The sequence below is a fragment of the Pinus tabuliformis genome, chromosome 2_1 (genome assembly GCF_031772625.1).
Source record: "Pinus tabuliformis cultivar Carrire ecotype Pingquan chromosome 2_1, CPIR1, whole genome shotgun sequence".
NCBI classification, from domain to species: Eukaryota; Viridiplantae; Streptophyta; class Pinopsida; order Pinales; family Pinaceae; genus Pinus; species Pinus tabuliformis.
The window spans coordinates 434,884,543-434,899,990 of record NC_142299.1 but is presented as its reverse complement, the minus strand read 5'-3'; the positions used below and the strand labels follow the sequence as shown (position 1 = coordinate 434,899,990).

The following is a 15,448-nucleotide window of genomic DNA, read 5'->3' as shown; positions in this document are numbered from 1 at the left end:
TCAGTTTCTTCCTTGCTACGAGTAGCTTCAGCCGCTACTATTTTAAGGGAGATGATATCTGACGTCATTTTGAATATTTCTTCATTCTTTGCTTGACTGCTCTCCATTTTCTTCTCAGGTTCTTGTGCCTATTTCCTGGCTTCTTGTAATTGAGACTTAAGGGAGGAGACCTCTACTTTGTACTGACCAATCTCTTCTTCAAGTTTGTTCACGCTCTTGTGCCTTTGTTCAAGTTGACTTGACAAGGTATTTTCTTGCTTCTTTGCTTTATTCAATTGATTTGTCATGGATATGACTTCTTCATGATGCTTCTTTTGCTTTGATGAAATTCCTTCTTAAGCTTGACAAGTTCTTCATCCCTTTCTTGTACTTGAAGCTTGATGAGGTCAACTTTCTTCCTTGTTTGATCTTGGTTACCAACTGGAGCTATCTTCTTAAGTGCCTCAATTTCCTTTTTCAAATTGTTAATCTCTTCCATGGCAGCCATAAGTTGAGCGAGGAGTTCTTCTACAAAGTCCTTTTCATTCTTTTCATCTTCTAGGTCTGCTTCAGCCTTGATGTCATCATTCTCATTTTCAGCTTTTATGATGGGTTCAGGATCTCCCTTTTGATTGATGGTCATGGTCAGTGCTCCTTTTGAGTGAAGGTCATGAAGTTTGTCCCATATATCCTTTGCTGATGAATGTTTTCCTAGATTCTTCTTTACAGAATCAGGTAGCCCACTCAAGATTGTCTTTGCTGCTTTTGCATTGTACTCCTTGGATTCTTTATCCATCCTGCTATCATTAATCACTGATTCCCAAATTTTAATCCCTTGAGACTGTAAGAAAGTCCTCATTTTCACTTCCCATATATAAAAGTTCCCATTGAGCCTTGGAGCCTCAAATAGAATGCTTTCAAATTGATTGTCTTCTATTTTAGTAGTAGAGGGAGACACATCCTTAAGAGGATTGGAGACTTTCTTCCTTGACCTCGCCATTTGACTGTGTATTAAAATAACTGACTGTGTATTTTAAAATCACTAACTGTCCTCAACAGTAACACAAAAACTAGCTTGAGAAATACCTTGGAATTTTCACTGAGTCTTCACTCTGCTGGAGAACCTGCTGCAGCAAAAAATCCTCTCTTCAGCTTCTTTGACCCCTTCAAAGAGCCTAGACAAACTCTGATACCACTGTTGGGAATTTTCTGATAAATTCCAAAACAAAATTAACTGAACAGAACAGAGACTGATGCTCTATTTTTAACACACAGGATCTTAGCACAGGGAAGCTAAAAATTGTTTTGCTGAGGACAGAGTTTCAGCAACACAAAAAAAATTTCTATTCATTAACAGGAAACCAACTGTTACATAAATCATCTTCCTCACACAGAGGGATTTCACAACTGTTGTTACAAAAACATCTTCCTCTGAACAGAGGTATTTCAACCAGGGAATGCTTTAAATGCAGTTCCAAGAAAAACTTTAAGTCTTTCATAAAAAAGAAATTACTCTGTCTCAGCTGTATATTTTTACACTGTTGTGTGTAAAAACAAAACACTCTGTTTCTGCTAAAAAACAACACACTGCTGTGTACATTTGCACTGCTGCATTTTCACATTACATTTCAACAAAACAACATCAACATACCATGCACGCTGCTGTGTATATATTTTCTCAACAAAACAAATTACATTACGCTGTTGCGTATACCCCAAAGAAAACATTCACACTGCTGTGTGAAAATTCTTCACTTGTGCACTGATGCGTGCTTCCCTTTTCGTTTCAACAAACAACAACTCTCGCACTGTTGTGCCTCACTTGCATTTCATATGCAAACAACAAAAAACTACATTCATATTTGCTGTGCTTCTACCCACTCTTTGACTCTACACTGCTGTGTAAAAAAAAAAAAACTTGCATATGCGCTGCTGCGCATTCCACATTTCATATTCTCAATGAACAACACAAAACATTTCTTCACGCTGCTGCGTGTTCCCACTCATTTCTCAAATGAATACTTACCTTCACACTGCTTACATTCGCACTGCTGTGCTTCTCCTTCTTGCCATCACGCTGTTGCCCCTCTCTTGCATTTCGTGCTCTCAACAAACTAAAACATTCACGCTGCTGCGTGTTTCATTTCAATCTCTCAACAAAAGGCATTACCCTTGCGCTGCTGCGCATACCCTGTTTGTTTTCTCAACAAAAAATAATTACAATACACACTGCTGCGTATATTGCATTTCACATATGCAACTAACACAAAAACATAACAGGACAATGCAGTTTTTCTTGCCATACTCCCGTGTAATAAAAAAACTAATAAAATTAAAATCTTTACCAACAATTACGACTGCAGTAAATTTCATTAAAGTGCTTTAATGACAGAACGGTGGTCAAACAAAAAAAACTTTCACTTCACGCAAGTCATGGTGCAGACTTGTACGCAGCCCTGGCTTCAATCGACGGTGGACAGCGTTGAATTCAATCAGACGGTTGCAATCAATATCGTGCGGACTTTTTTGACTGATCTTTATGCTCCGATGAAAAGTTGTTTTGGAATAGTGGCTCTGGGCACCTGTCAGTAGCTGATTGTATCGCTGCCATTCGAGGAAAAACCACCATTGCGAGAAAGACACTGCGATGGACTCCATTGCGGTTTTCTGAAAACTACGCTGCGGTCGCTGTCGCTCCACGGCAGTTGAAATTACAATTTCAACAAAGGTTACTCTGCAGGGAAAGCAAATTTCCTGATCTGACATCAGACAAGAAGCAAGATCGATCGTAATTTGACATCTCCCGATTGAATAATTCTTTGGCGATTGTCGTTTTTCCAATTCCGACAAGACCCGCAATTTCCACAATATTGGGCTTCCCGCTTTGCCGTTGCAGTGACACTGTGATGTCCACATCCTTTACTTTTTCAAACAGGCCAGTTGGATATTTAGCGACATTAAGAAGTGGTCTGCGAACTTTTTTCAGAACTTGTTCAACAACCTCATCAACAAGCAGCCCTTTGTCACTGAATAATATCCACAATAAATGTCTGGTAAGGAACGCCTACAAAAATATCGATATCCTTATTAATCCAGCAAATTAAAAGCTAAGAAGGGAGAAGCAAGGGTGCTCTTACCCATTACACGCCTTCAGGTAAATGCCGCTTGTGTCTGCTACAATAGAAAGGGCATTCCTCCATTTCTCAATAGTGTTCGAGTTATGCCGTGGCCTCTTTGTATTGGTTTGAGGATCTATTGTTGTCTTCTTTTCCAATATGCACAGGGCTGGAGCATACGCTCCATTTTCGTCCTCTTTACACAGAAGGATACACCAAAGTATGCTCAGGGCTCGAGCATAAACTCCATCTTGGCTCTGTGTCCACCGAAGTTCCCAAGGATTGACATGATAAAAGACGGGAATAATTGTTGAGCCCGACTCCAACATCAATACTAATTCGTTGAGACACCAACGAGATTCAACATATCTTGGAGAAAAGATCGCTACATGCACCGTGGAAGTTTGAATAGCCTCTTCGATTTGAGAAGTCATGTTCTCTCCCTTTTGTAATTATGGCTGGTCCAAAAATACTCTTAATCCATGTTCTTTCAGGCGACGGTATATATGACTGGCGAGGCCTTTCTTCACGTCAGGACCACGGTGGTTTATGAATACATCAAAAACATACCTGTAGCTATTGCCCTATGAGGTGGATGCCGAACATGTAGCGTCACCAACTGTTGTTAAGTTAATCATATCTGCCATTGGATATAGAATAACAAAGAAGCAATAACTAAAATGTGTTACAGATATTGGGGAATGTGAGCTCAACCTATATATTTTCGACTGAATGATCTAGCAACTCCAATGAAGTTACCAGCTGCACCTTTGCTATTTTGTCTATGTATCAATACCTAGTTATTTAAACGATTGAATCCCTAGTGTATAAGGTTGCTTTCTGTAATTTTCAAGTCGCCAAGAAACACAAGAAACACTCGCCAACATAAAATTTGTTTATTGGTCCTTAGACGTCAAAGTCTCAACGATTTGGTCATTTTCTATTGGTGCCCACTACCCACTTCCTGCGAACCATCACACACCTTTTCGCCACAACTTTCCTAAAAGCAACTTTTCGAGTGTGAGCTTCCTGTGCACGGTAGAATGCAGACTATCACACTCCTTTTCGACACAACTTTCCCAAGAGCAACTTTTCGAGTGTGAGCTTCCTGTGCAGGGTAGGCAACTTTTCGAGTGTGAGCTTCCTGTGCACGGTAGGTAGAATGCGGACTATCACACACCTTTTCGCCACAATTTTCTCAAAAGCAACTTTTCGTGTGAGCTCCCTGTGCACGGTAGATGACATGATATGGAAGGGTTATGGCATCATTAGTAAAGGATTTACTAGCTCAAATGGTAAATCATAGTAGTCAGACAAATGCTCGTACATACTCATGTTCAGGATTTACTAGCTCAAATGGTAAATCCATTCTGTTTCAATATCTATTTTTTCTACACTAGCCAACCTTGGAGTGCGCCACGATGAATTCACAAGTTCTACACTAACACCCTATTATTGACTACTAACAACGCTATGAAATGAGGAGCGGGCCATGATGAAGTCACAAGTTCGTAACTAACCCCTTATTATTGACTACTAACAACACTGGGAAATGAAATGAGGGCTTGGTAGTATAGTTGTGTAAGAGCTATTGGACATGTGATGGCCATGTAGGAGGACATGTCTCCCTCTGTGGAGACTCTAATTGAGGTTACAGTACAGGCCGAACAGGAATCCCTTTCATGATAATTTCCTTCAGCGAGCAATACTCATGCTTTCTAGTCATTCTTGGAGACAATTGATTCAAAGTTGCAAATTTCTTTCTTGATAAATGAGATACTCTTCTAATCCACCTCTCTTAAAAATGATCTCCCCAATAATTTATGAGAAGTTACATAAGTACATATAAGGATATTTATAATGATCTAACCAACACTTCTTAGGAAGTTATATAATGGTATGTATGGGTTTATTGAAGTTATATAACCGTATGGGTTTATTACAGTTTGGGCCACAACCAGAAATATTTCTAACTTCACATTGAAATTTGAAAAAGATCACCTAAAAAGATGTCTCAACTTTTTCTTAATTTGATATAATCAATTAATGGGTTGAGATTCCACTTTTTATTTCTTATTAAATAGTGATATATTCTCCCTTGAAATGTTGATAATATTAGAAGTTAAATTCAAATGTAAATGTCTTTGAAATTATCACAATTTAAAAATCCTATTGGCCTCTCTTTGCACCTTTTAGGGAAATTGCTAGTTATAATATCTCCTTGTTAACCTTATCTTTATCATTGGTTTTTCATTTTGACCTAATTCTTTACCTTTTACTTTTACCATCATCTTTTTCATATCTGATATTTCACTTGTTATTCTTTATTTTATTAATTTGTTAATTTGGCTTTCTCTAATTAATATTTGTAACTTATCGTTACTTTGACCAAAATTTCTTATTAACCTTATTCTTTTAATTAATATTAACTTGTCATATTATTGATTATATTGTATTCAATTCATTTACCTCCCTTTTTTGTCGTTTTGACTAATCTTTTAAATTTAATTTAATTTAATTTATTCCTAAACTAAGGATTTGATTTAATTATATAATACTGTTATTACTAATCTTAGTTGACCTCTTCCTTTATAGTTTTAATTATTTTTTTTAGTTTTCAATAACATTCATCAAATATCCTTACATCCCTTTACGCTCACATTCTTGATGTATTTTACTAAATATGTCATACTTATGATCAGTAGAGCTCACCTTTATTCGGATCGGTCTTCCTTCATTTTCAGTTAATTTCCCAAACCTTGTTGCTTCTGTGAGACGTGTTGTTTCAATTTGTAATCTATTATGTAATTCTGTCTGGGCTATGGCTAAGGTATCCTCATCTACCTCCTCTTTTAAATCGAAGATTATAAGGTTCAAGGCCTTTTTGTTATGCTGATGGTCTAATTCTATTAATTTGTTCATTTCATCTTTAATTGGTTTGATATCTAATTTATCTACCACATTATTTAGGGTGAGGCGGCTATTAACTTTTTCTTCTAGTTCTTTAATCATGTCCTTCATTCTAACGCTCTCTAAAGCATCTCCTTGCTGGGATGTTTGGTTAGTATCTTGGTTTTGTTTTTCTATAACCTGCAACCTAGTCTCTATTGCCACCATTTTATTCTCCAATAGTTATATTTTATTTTCTATTTGTTTTTGGATTATGTCTTCAAGAAATGCAAATTTATTTTCCAGCATGACTTCTAACTCTATTTGTAGTTTGACTTCTTTTTCTTCTCTACGTTTCTCTAAAGATTCTATATATTCATAGAGGCCTTGTAGAGTAACTGTGCTAGGTCTGCTTTTGGTAATCTTTGGTAGTTGTGGTGAAATATTCATACTTGCAAATATATGAGCAAATATGTATTAGAAAAAGATAAGGAAAGTGTGCCCCTGATATCAAACATGTCTGTAGATCGCATGTGCCCATCGCAACCCGTAGACCTGATTGGATCAAGTTCAAAAGATATATACACCGTCGACAAACCCAAGTTCACCGAAGAGACCCTTATTATTTGAATGCGAGCCTCAGAACTGGAGCGAGGATATAGTTTAGAATGCGAGCCTCAGAACTGGAGTAGACCTAAGATCACCGAAGATATATATATATATTGTTTTAAATGCCGCAAACCCAAAAATATATATAAATTGTTTGAATACCGCAGATCACCAAACCAAAGATATAGTTTAAAATGTCACGATATATATATATATATATATATATATATATATATATATATATATATATATATATAAAATTTAGAATGCCGCAAACCCAAATTCATAACCATACAAAATTTCTCAAATATAATATTTTTAAATATATTTTATATTCATATAACAAAACAAATAAAATAAAAAATCATTCAAACAGATATTATTTTATATTCATATAACAAAAAAAATTAAAAAATCACACAAACATATACATTTAATATATATAGATACAAATATTTGGCAAACATTATCACCCCATGAGAAAAACCAAAACGATTGGATACATTAAACACTCCAATATTATCGCATCATTTTCAATTTACGCCCCCTATAAAGTCAAATACAACAAAAAAGAAAATTCCATTAATTACCCGCAATTTACTCATGATCAATTTGCTCACCATAAAGTGAAATAAAAAAAAAATTCCATTCATTACAAGCAATGACAGTGCGTGAGGCTGATTGATGTAATACCTACGACATGGCCGTTTAATACATTAAGACACCTCAAGTAGGAAATTCCTATTTCCGCCACAATTCTTTAATTAATGCCCCCTGACATGCGGGGGCATTAGGGAAATATAACGCGAGCTGAAAAAGCTGGAGGTGAAAAAAAAACAGCTCGCGTTATATTTCCTTAATGCCCCCGCATGTCAGGGGCATTAATTAAAGAATTGTGGCGGAAATAGGAATCGCCCCTCAAGCATGCCCACTAAATGGGCTGATTGATTTAATACCTACGCCATGATCAATTTGTGCACCATAAAGTGAAATACAAGAAAAAAAAAATTCCATTCATTACAAGGCAATGACAGGGCGTGAGGCTGATTGATTTAATACTTACGACATCGCCGTTTAATACATTAAGACACCTCAAGCATGACCACAAAATGCTCAACTGTAACACTTGTAAATTGCAAAAAAATCCATTCATTACAAGGCAATAACTGGGCGTGCGACTGCTTGATTTAATAGCTACAACATTGCGCTTTAAGACATAAGACACCTCACCCATTTCCAACGACCTCAAAATGCTCAACTGTAGCATCTGTAAGTTGCAACACCCTTCCAATGTTCCAAGTGAAACCGTTCGAGGCCCATCAAATTTCCAACGGAGCGTGGGAGACTCTGCATAGTGTTGCACCCGCGCCAGTGAAGACTTTGGAAACCATCAAGTTCCTAACCCACTCTGAGAGCTTTGGATAGTCTGAGGAGTGGAGAATCTACCCAATCGAAGAGTTTGAAGGCCCAAGTTCTGAACCGAGTCTGGTAAAGTCTGCAGAGCAGAACACCCGCCCAAGTAAAGACTTTTGAGGCCCGTCAACTTCCCTACCGAGTTTGGGAGCGTCTGCAAAGAGGAACACCCGCCCAAGTGAAGACGTTGGAGGCTCGTCAAGTTGCCAACCCACTCTGGGAGCATCTGCAGAGCGAAGCACTGGCCCAAGTGAAGATGTTGGAGGCCCCTCAAATTCCCAATCCAGTCTGGGAGTGTCTGCAGCGTTTGCATAGCAGAGCATCCGCCAAAGTGAAGACGTTGGAGACCCGTCAAATCCCCAATCGAGTCTGCATAGCGGAGCACCCTCCCAAGTGAAGACGTTGGAGACCTGTCAAGCTCCCAACCGAGTCCGGGAGCATCTGCAGAGCGGAGCACCCGCCCAAGTCAAGATATTGGAGGCCCATCAAATTCCCAACTGAGTCTGCGAGTGTTTGCAGCGCGGAGCACCCACTCAAATGAAAACGTTGCAGGCTTATCAAGTTCCCAACCGAGTCTGGAAGCATCTGCAGAGAGAAGCACCCACCTAAGTGAAAACGTCGGAGGCCCGTCAAGTTTCCAATCGAACCTGGGAGTGTCTGCAAATGAGAGCATCCGCCCAAGTCAAGACTTTGGAGACCCGTCAAGTTCCCAACCGAGTCAGGCAGCCTCTGCAGAGAGAAGCACCCACCTAAAGTTGGAAATAATTAATTCCTACTTGTCTATGGTTGTATTTTTCTATTTGAGGAGTTTATTCCTATGTAATAGGAATTTAGTTTCTCCTAGCTTAGTGTGTGGTTGAGAGAATCTCTCAACCACACTACTGTACGTCTAAGATAGCATTCCTATCTTAAGACTACTGATTGTATAAATATGTGTGTAATCATTCAAGAATCAATAGAATATTTTGAGTGACTGCCATTTTATCTTGGTATCGGAGCCCGTGAGGGCCTGGCCCGTCCGGGGCTTGGCCCTTCCTGGGCATAGGATTTAAGATTTGTTTGTCCATTTTTTAGTCCTGCCATGTAGAAGGAGAGATGCCCCGAGTTGGAGAAAACACCTGGTGTGGCTGCTGGGATCATCGTATTGTTGTCAAATCTCGGTTGTCTTGATGAGCCATCTACACAGGTTGAGTGATGCATCTCGTAGGAGGATGCAACAGCTCCACGAACGGATCCTGAAGTCTCCGTTGCCCTCGTCTGATCTCTGCGGCAGCCGATCATGGAAGTGAATCTGATGTGAGTGCGGGAGATCTCGGATACACATCCTTGGATGTGTGGCTGTGTGAGAACCCACGTAATCCTGTGTGTGAATGGTGATGTGAAGCGGCCTCTATTGTGTAAGGAACATGGGAAAGAGTACTACAGAAGAAGTCATAAAAAGGGCAAGGGCAAGAGTTCCGAAGCCTTCCAAGGAAGCGTTGCAACTGCTCTATTTTGTACTGCGGTTGTCGCAATGGGGCCCTTGCAGTTCGGCTTCTGTGAGCATTTTCTGCTCTCGCCACTCAGTGAACACAACTTGCCTTTTGGTGAACGCTACCTGCATTGGATCGTTACAGTAGGTGGTTGTTGTAGGGCGGATCAGTTGGAGGGCCGATCTGCTGCATCTTGATGGAGGGTCGATCCACCGGGGCACCGCTTCATCTCCTATCTGACATACTGCAAACTGGCCTTTGCTTGACCAAGCATCTCAAGAGTGATATATATATCGAATTATTCAACTTAGTGTTGGTCGTCGAGTTGAGCTCGTTGTGTTGACAGTGGAGTTTACATGAATGAGGCATAAGATCCAATAACGTCTTCTACCGCCACTTCAATTGTCGAGGCCAGATTGCTAGCGGAACAGTTATGCCTGATCTCCCCTTTGGATCCGGTGAGCACGTTGAGCTGGCTCATCTTCACCATGGCCACTGCAAAGTTCTGGAAGAAAAATCCTGATTCAGGGCAAACTCCTTCACGATTGCGGTTGTGCGGGAGTCGGTGTAGAGATCTTGACCGGAGGTGAACAGGCCCTCCCGGTTCATCAGGTCTACATAATACTTGTTGTCGAACACGTTGGGCGTGCGAATGTCCAGCACGGTGGTGTTGGTGGAGGTCTTGGAAGGACACTTAGTGTACAGCCTCTGGGCGAAGCTCTTATTCAAACTAGTGTCCTGCGTCGGGTATAGACGGTCGGTGAAGGAGGTGCAGTGCCCCATGCCAATGGTGTGTCCCCCTGAAAGAGCAACGAGGTCTGTAACGTTGAGATTCTTGGAGGTGTTGTATCTCGTATGCCTGGAAGAGGTCGCATCAAGGTCGATCTGTCGGGTTCTGATGGATTGAAGGTCGACACCCTCTTTGTTGGAGCACTTCACCGTGAAGGAGGAGGTGCAGTTTAATCGCTGCATGGATCTGCTGTTGATTGAAGCGAAGGAAAGAAGATCAGAATATAGGCTGATTAAGTGAATCAGAAGAACCGAGATTTGTTGCTGGATTTGCGGCATCTTCAAAGCCAGAGATCTGCATGTATGCAGTCGTGCGTGGCTGCTAATAAATATTTTTTACCGTGTGGATCAGGTATTTCTAATAGACGGCCACTTGTCCTTCAACTTCTGCTTCAACTGCCAGGTGGTCAACCAAATAGCGGCAACAATATTCTTGGCCTTTGGGGATCCAATACTGAGTGGTACTGCGAGAGTCCAATTTTGGTTTGTGAAATGACATTGTGATCCAATTTTCTTGCAATCCCGATCTTCTGGGCGGAATAAAGATACGGTTTACCAAGACGAGGCGACGGAAGGATACATTCTTCCTAAAGTTCGGCGGCGGCGAATGGGATCAGAAAGACGCGTTGGTAGGTGAATTCATATTTCCTGGGAGAGTACGCAAGCCCCGCTGCTTGCACGTCTATTAAACGCCTCTCATGGCTTCCCCACTATCTTCATCCTTCAATTTCACATTTCAATTGCCAGTGAAGGAGGATATTACAATAGACATTGAAGTTTATTTCCAGCGCTGTATGTGAAGGAGCCTACAGATTTACAAGATGAGTGAGGGAAATCAGAGGACAAAAGTGGCAACCCCCTGTGCTGCTTGCAGGACACTGAGAAGGCGGTGTGGAGACAAGTGTGTGCTGGCTCCTTACTTCCCACCAAATGATCCTCACAAGTTTGCTACTGTGCACAGAGTATTTGGAGCTAGCAATATCATCAGGATTCTTCAGGATGTTGATAAGGAGCACAGAGATGACGCAGTGAGTAGTATGGTATATGAAGCAGGGGCGAGAGTGCGGGACCCCATCTATGTTTGTGCAGGGGCCGTTTGCCAGCTACAGCAGCAGGTCTGCGATTTGCAATTTTATCTTGGTGCAAGAAGAGGGCAAGCGGGGAAGTAGATTCTCTGCGCTGTGTTTGAGCCGTCGGACAGGATTATTGTCGAAGTTGCAGGTTATGTGTCTATCCATCTGTCCCTGAAAGGTCCAGCCGACTTGTGTAGTTGTAGGTTCGAAATGGGAGTGCACTGCTGCGTTGTTTAGTGAACGTGCACTGTTGTGTGTAGATTTGAAAGGGGAGCGCACCTCCAAGTCCGATCAATCATGTGGAAGAGTTGCTGGAAAGCGTCGAAGTACGTCCTACGTGTGGAGCGATCAGTGCTATTTGGAACAGTTGTTGAGTTGATTCTAAAGATCATTGTGCACATAAATTGTGCTCGGTTATTCTATGGCAGGTAGATTTCTTATTATCTCAGCTTGATATGTCTGGGATTAATTGAGTCTTGGATCTGGTGCGGTGAGTGTGGAGACGCGATCTACTGCAAAGGAAGCGTGGATGTGGAACGAAGGGGCCGAAGGTACGTGCTCACAGTGGCCGTTGAGATCGGTGTAGCGGCTGCCAACCTGTGGTGTGGAGGTCGAGCCGAAGGCCGACCTGTGTGAGTTTCAATCCACGAGATCGAAGCACCGGAAAGTGGAGTAGATTAAATACTCCTCGTTGGTTGAGGAGTATTTACAGCTGGTTGAGGTGGAAGAGTTTCCATCATTGTGAGATCATCAGATCATCACGTGTGTAGTAGTGAAAAGAAAACCGGAGACTTCCCTGGAGGCAGAGAAAGCCTGGGCGGAGGATTTCTTTCACTTGGCAAGGCACTATGGAGGCCATCAGTTTGAAATGAGGGCCGATTAGCATGGTGATGGAGAAGCCATAATAGTTGCGTTCGAATTTCTTTGGTAATACGCTGCCACTGCAACAATAAAATGTGGTATTTATAAATGTTTTGGAATTATAATCATTGAGCTTAGCTAACTCAATGGAGTGATTTTGTTAGAATTAGCTACTCTAACAAATCATGCAGGTAAATCCAAGACAATTAAATCAGAAAGATGATGCAAATGTGCTGGGTAACAAGGTTGAATTGCACCAAATATTAATTTTGTGCAACAGTGATATCAAAGGAGCAACGACAACGTTTATGGTGGACAACAAAGTAGATTTTTTGTTTTAGTGTGGTTTGTGGAATAGACTCCCTAGCATGTTATTGTAATAGTCATTGTATGTACCAGAAACTCCAAATGTTGAATGTAAGCCTTGAAAAGGCATTTGGAAGTTCGTGGTGATCTTAAAACCACTTTGTAATGGTTTATGGTCAGCCTGAAACCATCTTTTATCACTTGAAAGTGAGGGTTGGTGGTGAGCCAGAAACCATCTATATAGTCTTTGTGATTGAAGTGCCTTTGTGGCCAGCTTTCCTTTGTGGCTGAATGGTTGGTGGTGAGCCAGAAACCATCTATATGGTCTTTGAGGCTGAAGTGTCTTTTGAAGCTAGCTTGCCTGTGTGGCGGAATTGCCTGTGTGGCTTAAAGTGCCTTTGTGGCTGTGTGTACACGAGAGCTTTGTGCTCGTAGGAGCAGGTGGACTGCAGAACACCTGGCTCAGACTCAGATGATTTTCTCTGAGTAGAAGGGGATTGGCGTTTTTCGCGCTAACAGCAATGCCAGGAAGGCCAAATGGCGTGTCTGTTAGGCCATTAATCGCGCCAATGGGTGCGGGTTTTTCATTCAGGATCGCGCCAATTCACCTTCAAGGGGATCCGTGGGATCGGAGAAGTTGTGGATCTGTCCGAGGGCGGCAGATTGTGTTTTTGGAGGTTTTGTACATGCAATTTGTGTATGATGGTGGATTTGACTATCATGACAAGTAGTCATTAAGGGGGGGAGTTGGAAATAATTAATTCCTACTTGTCTATGGTTGTATTTTTCTATTTGAGGAGTTTATTCCTATGTAATAGGAATTTAGTTTCTCCTAGCTTAGTGTGTGGTTGAGAGAATCTCTCAACCACACTATTGTACATCTAAGATAGCATTCCTATCTTAAGACTACTGATTGTATAAATATGTGTGTAATCATTCAAGAATCAATAGAATATTTTGAGTGACTGCCATTTTATCTCCTAAGTCAAGCCTTTGGAGTGTCGTCAAGTTACCAACCGAGTTTGGGAGTGTCTGGAGAGTAGAACACCCATTCAAGTCAAGACTTTGGAGTCCTGTTAAATTCCCAACCGAGTCTGGGAGCGTATGCAGAGCAAAACAGCTACCCAAGTCAAGACTTTGGAGAGCTGTTAAGTTCCCTAGTGAGTTTGGGAGAGCCTGCAGACTGCAGCAATACCTTAATGCAAGGTGTTTTAAGGAATCCATATGACATAATTCATTTGGCAAAATTTCTAGGTGACTCTCCCACAAGACAAATTTTTGGAGGTGCTTCAGCATTCCAATAGACTTTGGAACTTTTGAAAGGGGAGCACGAATATACAATTCCCTCAATTCTAGAGGTGCCTGCAATGTACATTAATAAAGTGGGTTCGACACTGTAAATGTGAACATTCTGGCATTGTGGTATGGGAAGACAATTCTCAAGTGCAAGCAACTTTTATAATTTGGAGAAAAACAAAACAAAAATCTGTTTCAAAGAAAAAAAGAAAAGATTACCTGAGATTCATGTTGCCACAGTGTTTGCAGATGGCTCACCTTCTGTATATATAAAACACGTAATGTTTTTAGTGAAACCCAGGAAGGTAAGGACGAGTACGGGCAATTCTCCCAGCGGAGATATATGAGTTGTGGTAACTGCCCAGCCCGGAATAGGCGTTCAACAAAATAACCTTCAGCTCTAAGCAGCTTTAAGCTGCTTAGGTTGAAGCTGTCCGCAAGGGTTTCCAAAGATTGATCAGAGACATTTCCGTGAACCATGCTAATTCCACGCACCTGAATTGATCACCTCGAACTGTTAGAAACAAGATGGTCAATCTTGCAAAGTTGTAATACTTCAAAACTTCAAAGGATTAACGCAAATTTATTTTGAAGCGGTTGAAATCTACAAAAATACTTACAGGAGATCGCGTAGAAAGATTATGAAGAAAGCTGTCAGTCAACCACCAAAGCCGAAGCTCAGGAGTTTCCTTTGCGAGATCTCTGCCAAGGTCTCTGACCTGGTCATGCATTCTTATACAGTTTTCACTGTCGACCTCGACCATGCTTCTGTTCTCTAGGTTACGAAGACCCAGCCATCCTTCCCAACCGGATCCGTCCAATATTCTGATGACGGTATCCCTATGTTCTCCAATGAAAAAATAGGCAATGTCTAAGAATATCTGTTTTCCTCTTTATCCTGGGCGTCATAACTAATTTTAAGTGTGCTTTGAATATCGCTGGGAAGTATTTTGGAGGTTTTGTGCAATTGCGCTCTCCAATATTCTAAATCATATTTTCCACAAAGAAGGGCTCCAAGCACTTTAAAAGATAAGGGCAACCCATTGCAGATATCCAAAAACTTTTCCACCACCTCCTCAAATCCCAACGCAAGACGGGGCTGACCAAAGGCATGGGAGCAAAATAGTTCTTGCGAGTGCTCTCGATCTAGGCCTTTCAGCGTGTAAATAGAGGACTCTGCGATCCCTGAGCTTGTGAGCACGTCTGTTAAATTTTAATTTTGAACAGCGCGGTGATTTTTGGAAAACCGCCCGGTCTCCCCGCACCGCCATTCTCCAAAGACTGTACGAGCAGGAGGGGCTCCGAACACCATCACTCTCCGCCACGCGTCCCCAGTACGAACAACGAAACCGCTTTCCCCGGACGCTAATGTCCGTTTGTCTTTCCCGAGGTTGGTGTGCGAAGCTCGTTGGGTCAGCCAAGTGATCTGGGCACGCGATCTCAGCCGTCGATTTCCCGATGGTGCTGTCCGCCCGTGGCACATCATTTTTGTCGTTTTTCCCGTTGACCGCCGTAGGTGATGAATTTACTGGTCTTAATGCTTTTACGTAGTTTTTGTGGTGGCGGCCTTTAATATTGTTATGGGCATACGTCCTATACATTTAATATGAATTATGGACGTTTTGATATAAGTTTTTTTTATATG

General features: G+C 41.3%; 1 protein-coding gene and 2 pseudogenes across 1 annotated transcript; 1 reads left to right on the top strand and 2 right to left on the bottom strand.

Annotated features, from left to right (window-relative positions):
• Nucleotides 1-2,698: 2,698 nt before the first annotated feature.
• LOC149200766 (disease resistance protein Roq1-like) lies at nucleotides 2,699-3,529 on the bottom strand. The gene is made up of 2 exons (XM_089401058.1): nucleotides 3,117-3,529; nucleotides 2,699-3,005 (listed from the first exon to the last, which is right to left on the bottom strand). The coding sequence occupies exons 1-2, from the start codon at nucleotides 3,527-3,529 to the stop codon at nucleotides 2,699-2,701; spliced, it is 720 nt and encodes a 239-aa protein (XP_089257184.1).
• A 6,432-nt stretch (nucleotides 3,530-9,961) lies between these two features.
• Nucleotides 9,962-10,546, bottom strand: LOC149200765 (peroxidase 12 pseudogene; annotated as a pseudogene).
• A 542-nt stretch (nucleotides 10,547-11,088) lies between these two features.
• Nucleotides 11,089-11,719, top strand: LOC149200764 (LOB domain-containing protein 24 pseudogene; annotated as a pseudogene).
• Nucleotides 11,720-15,448: the final 3,729 nt, after the last annotated feature.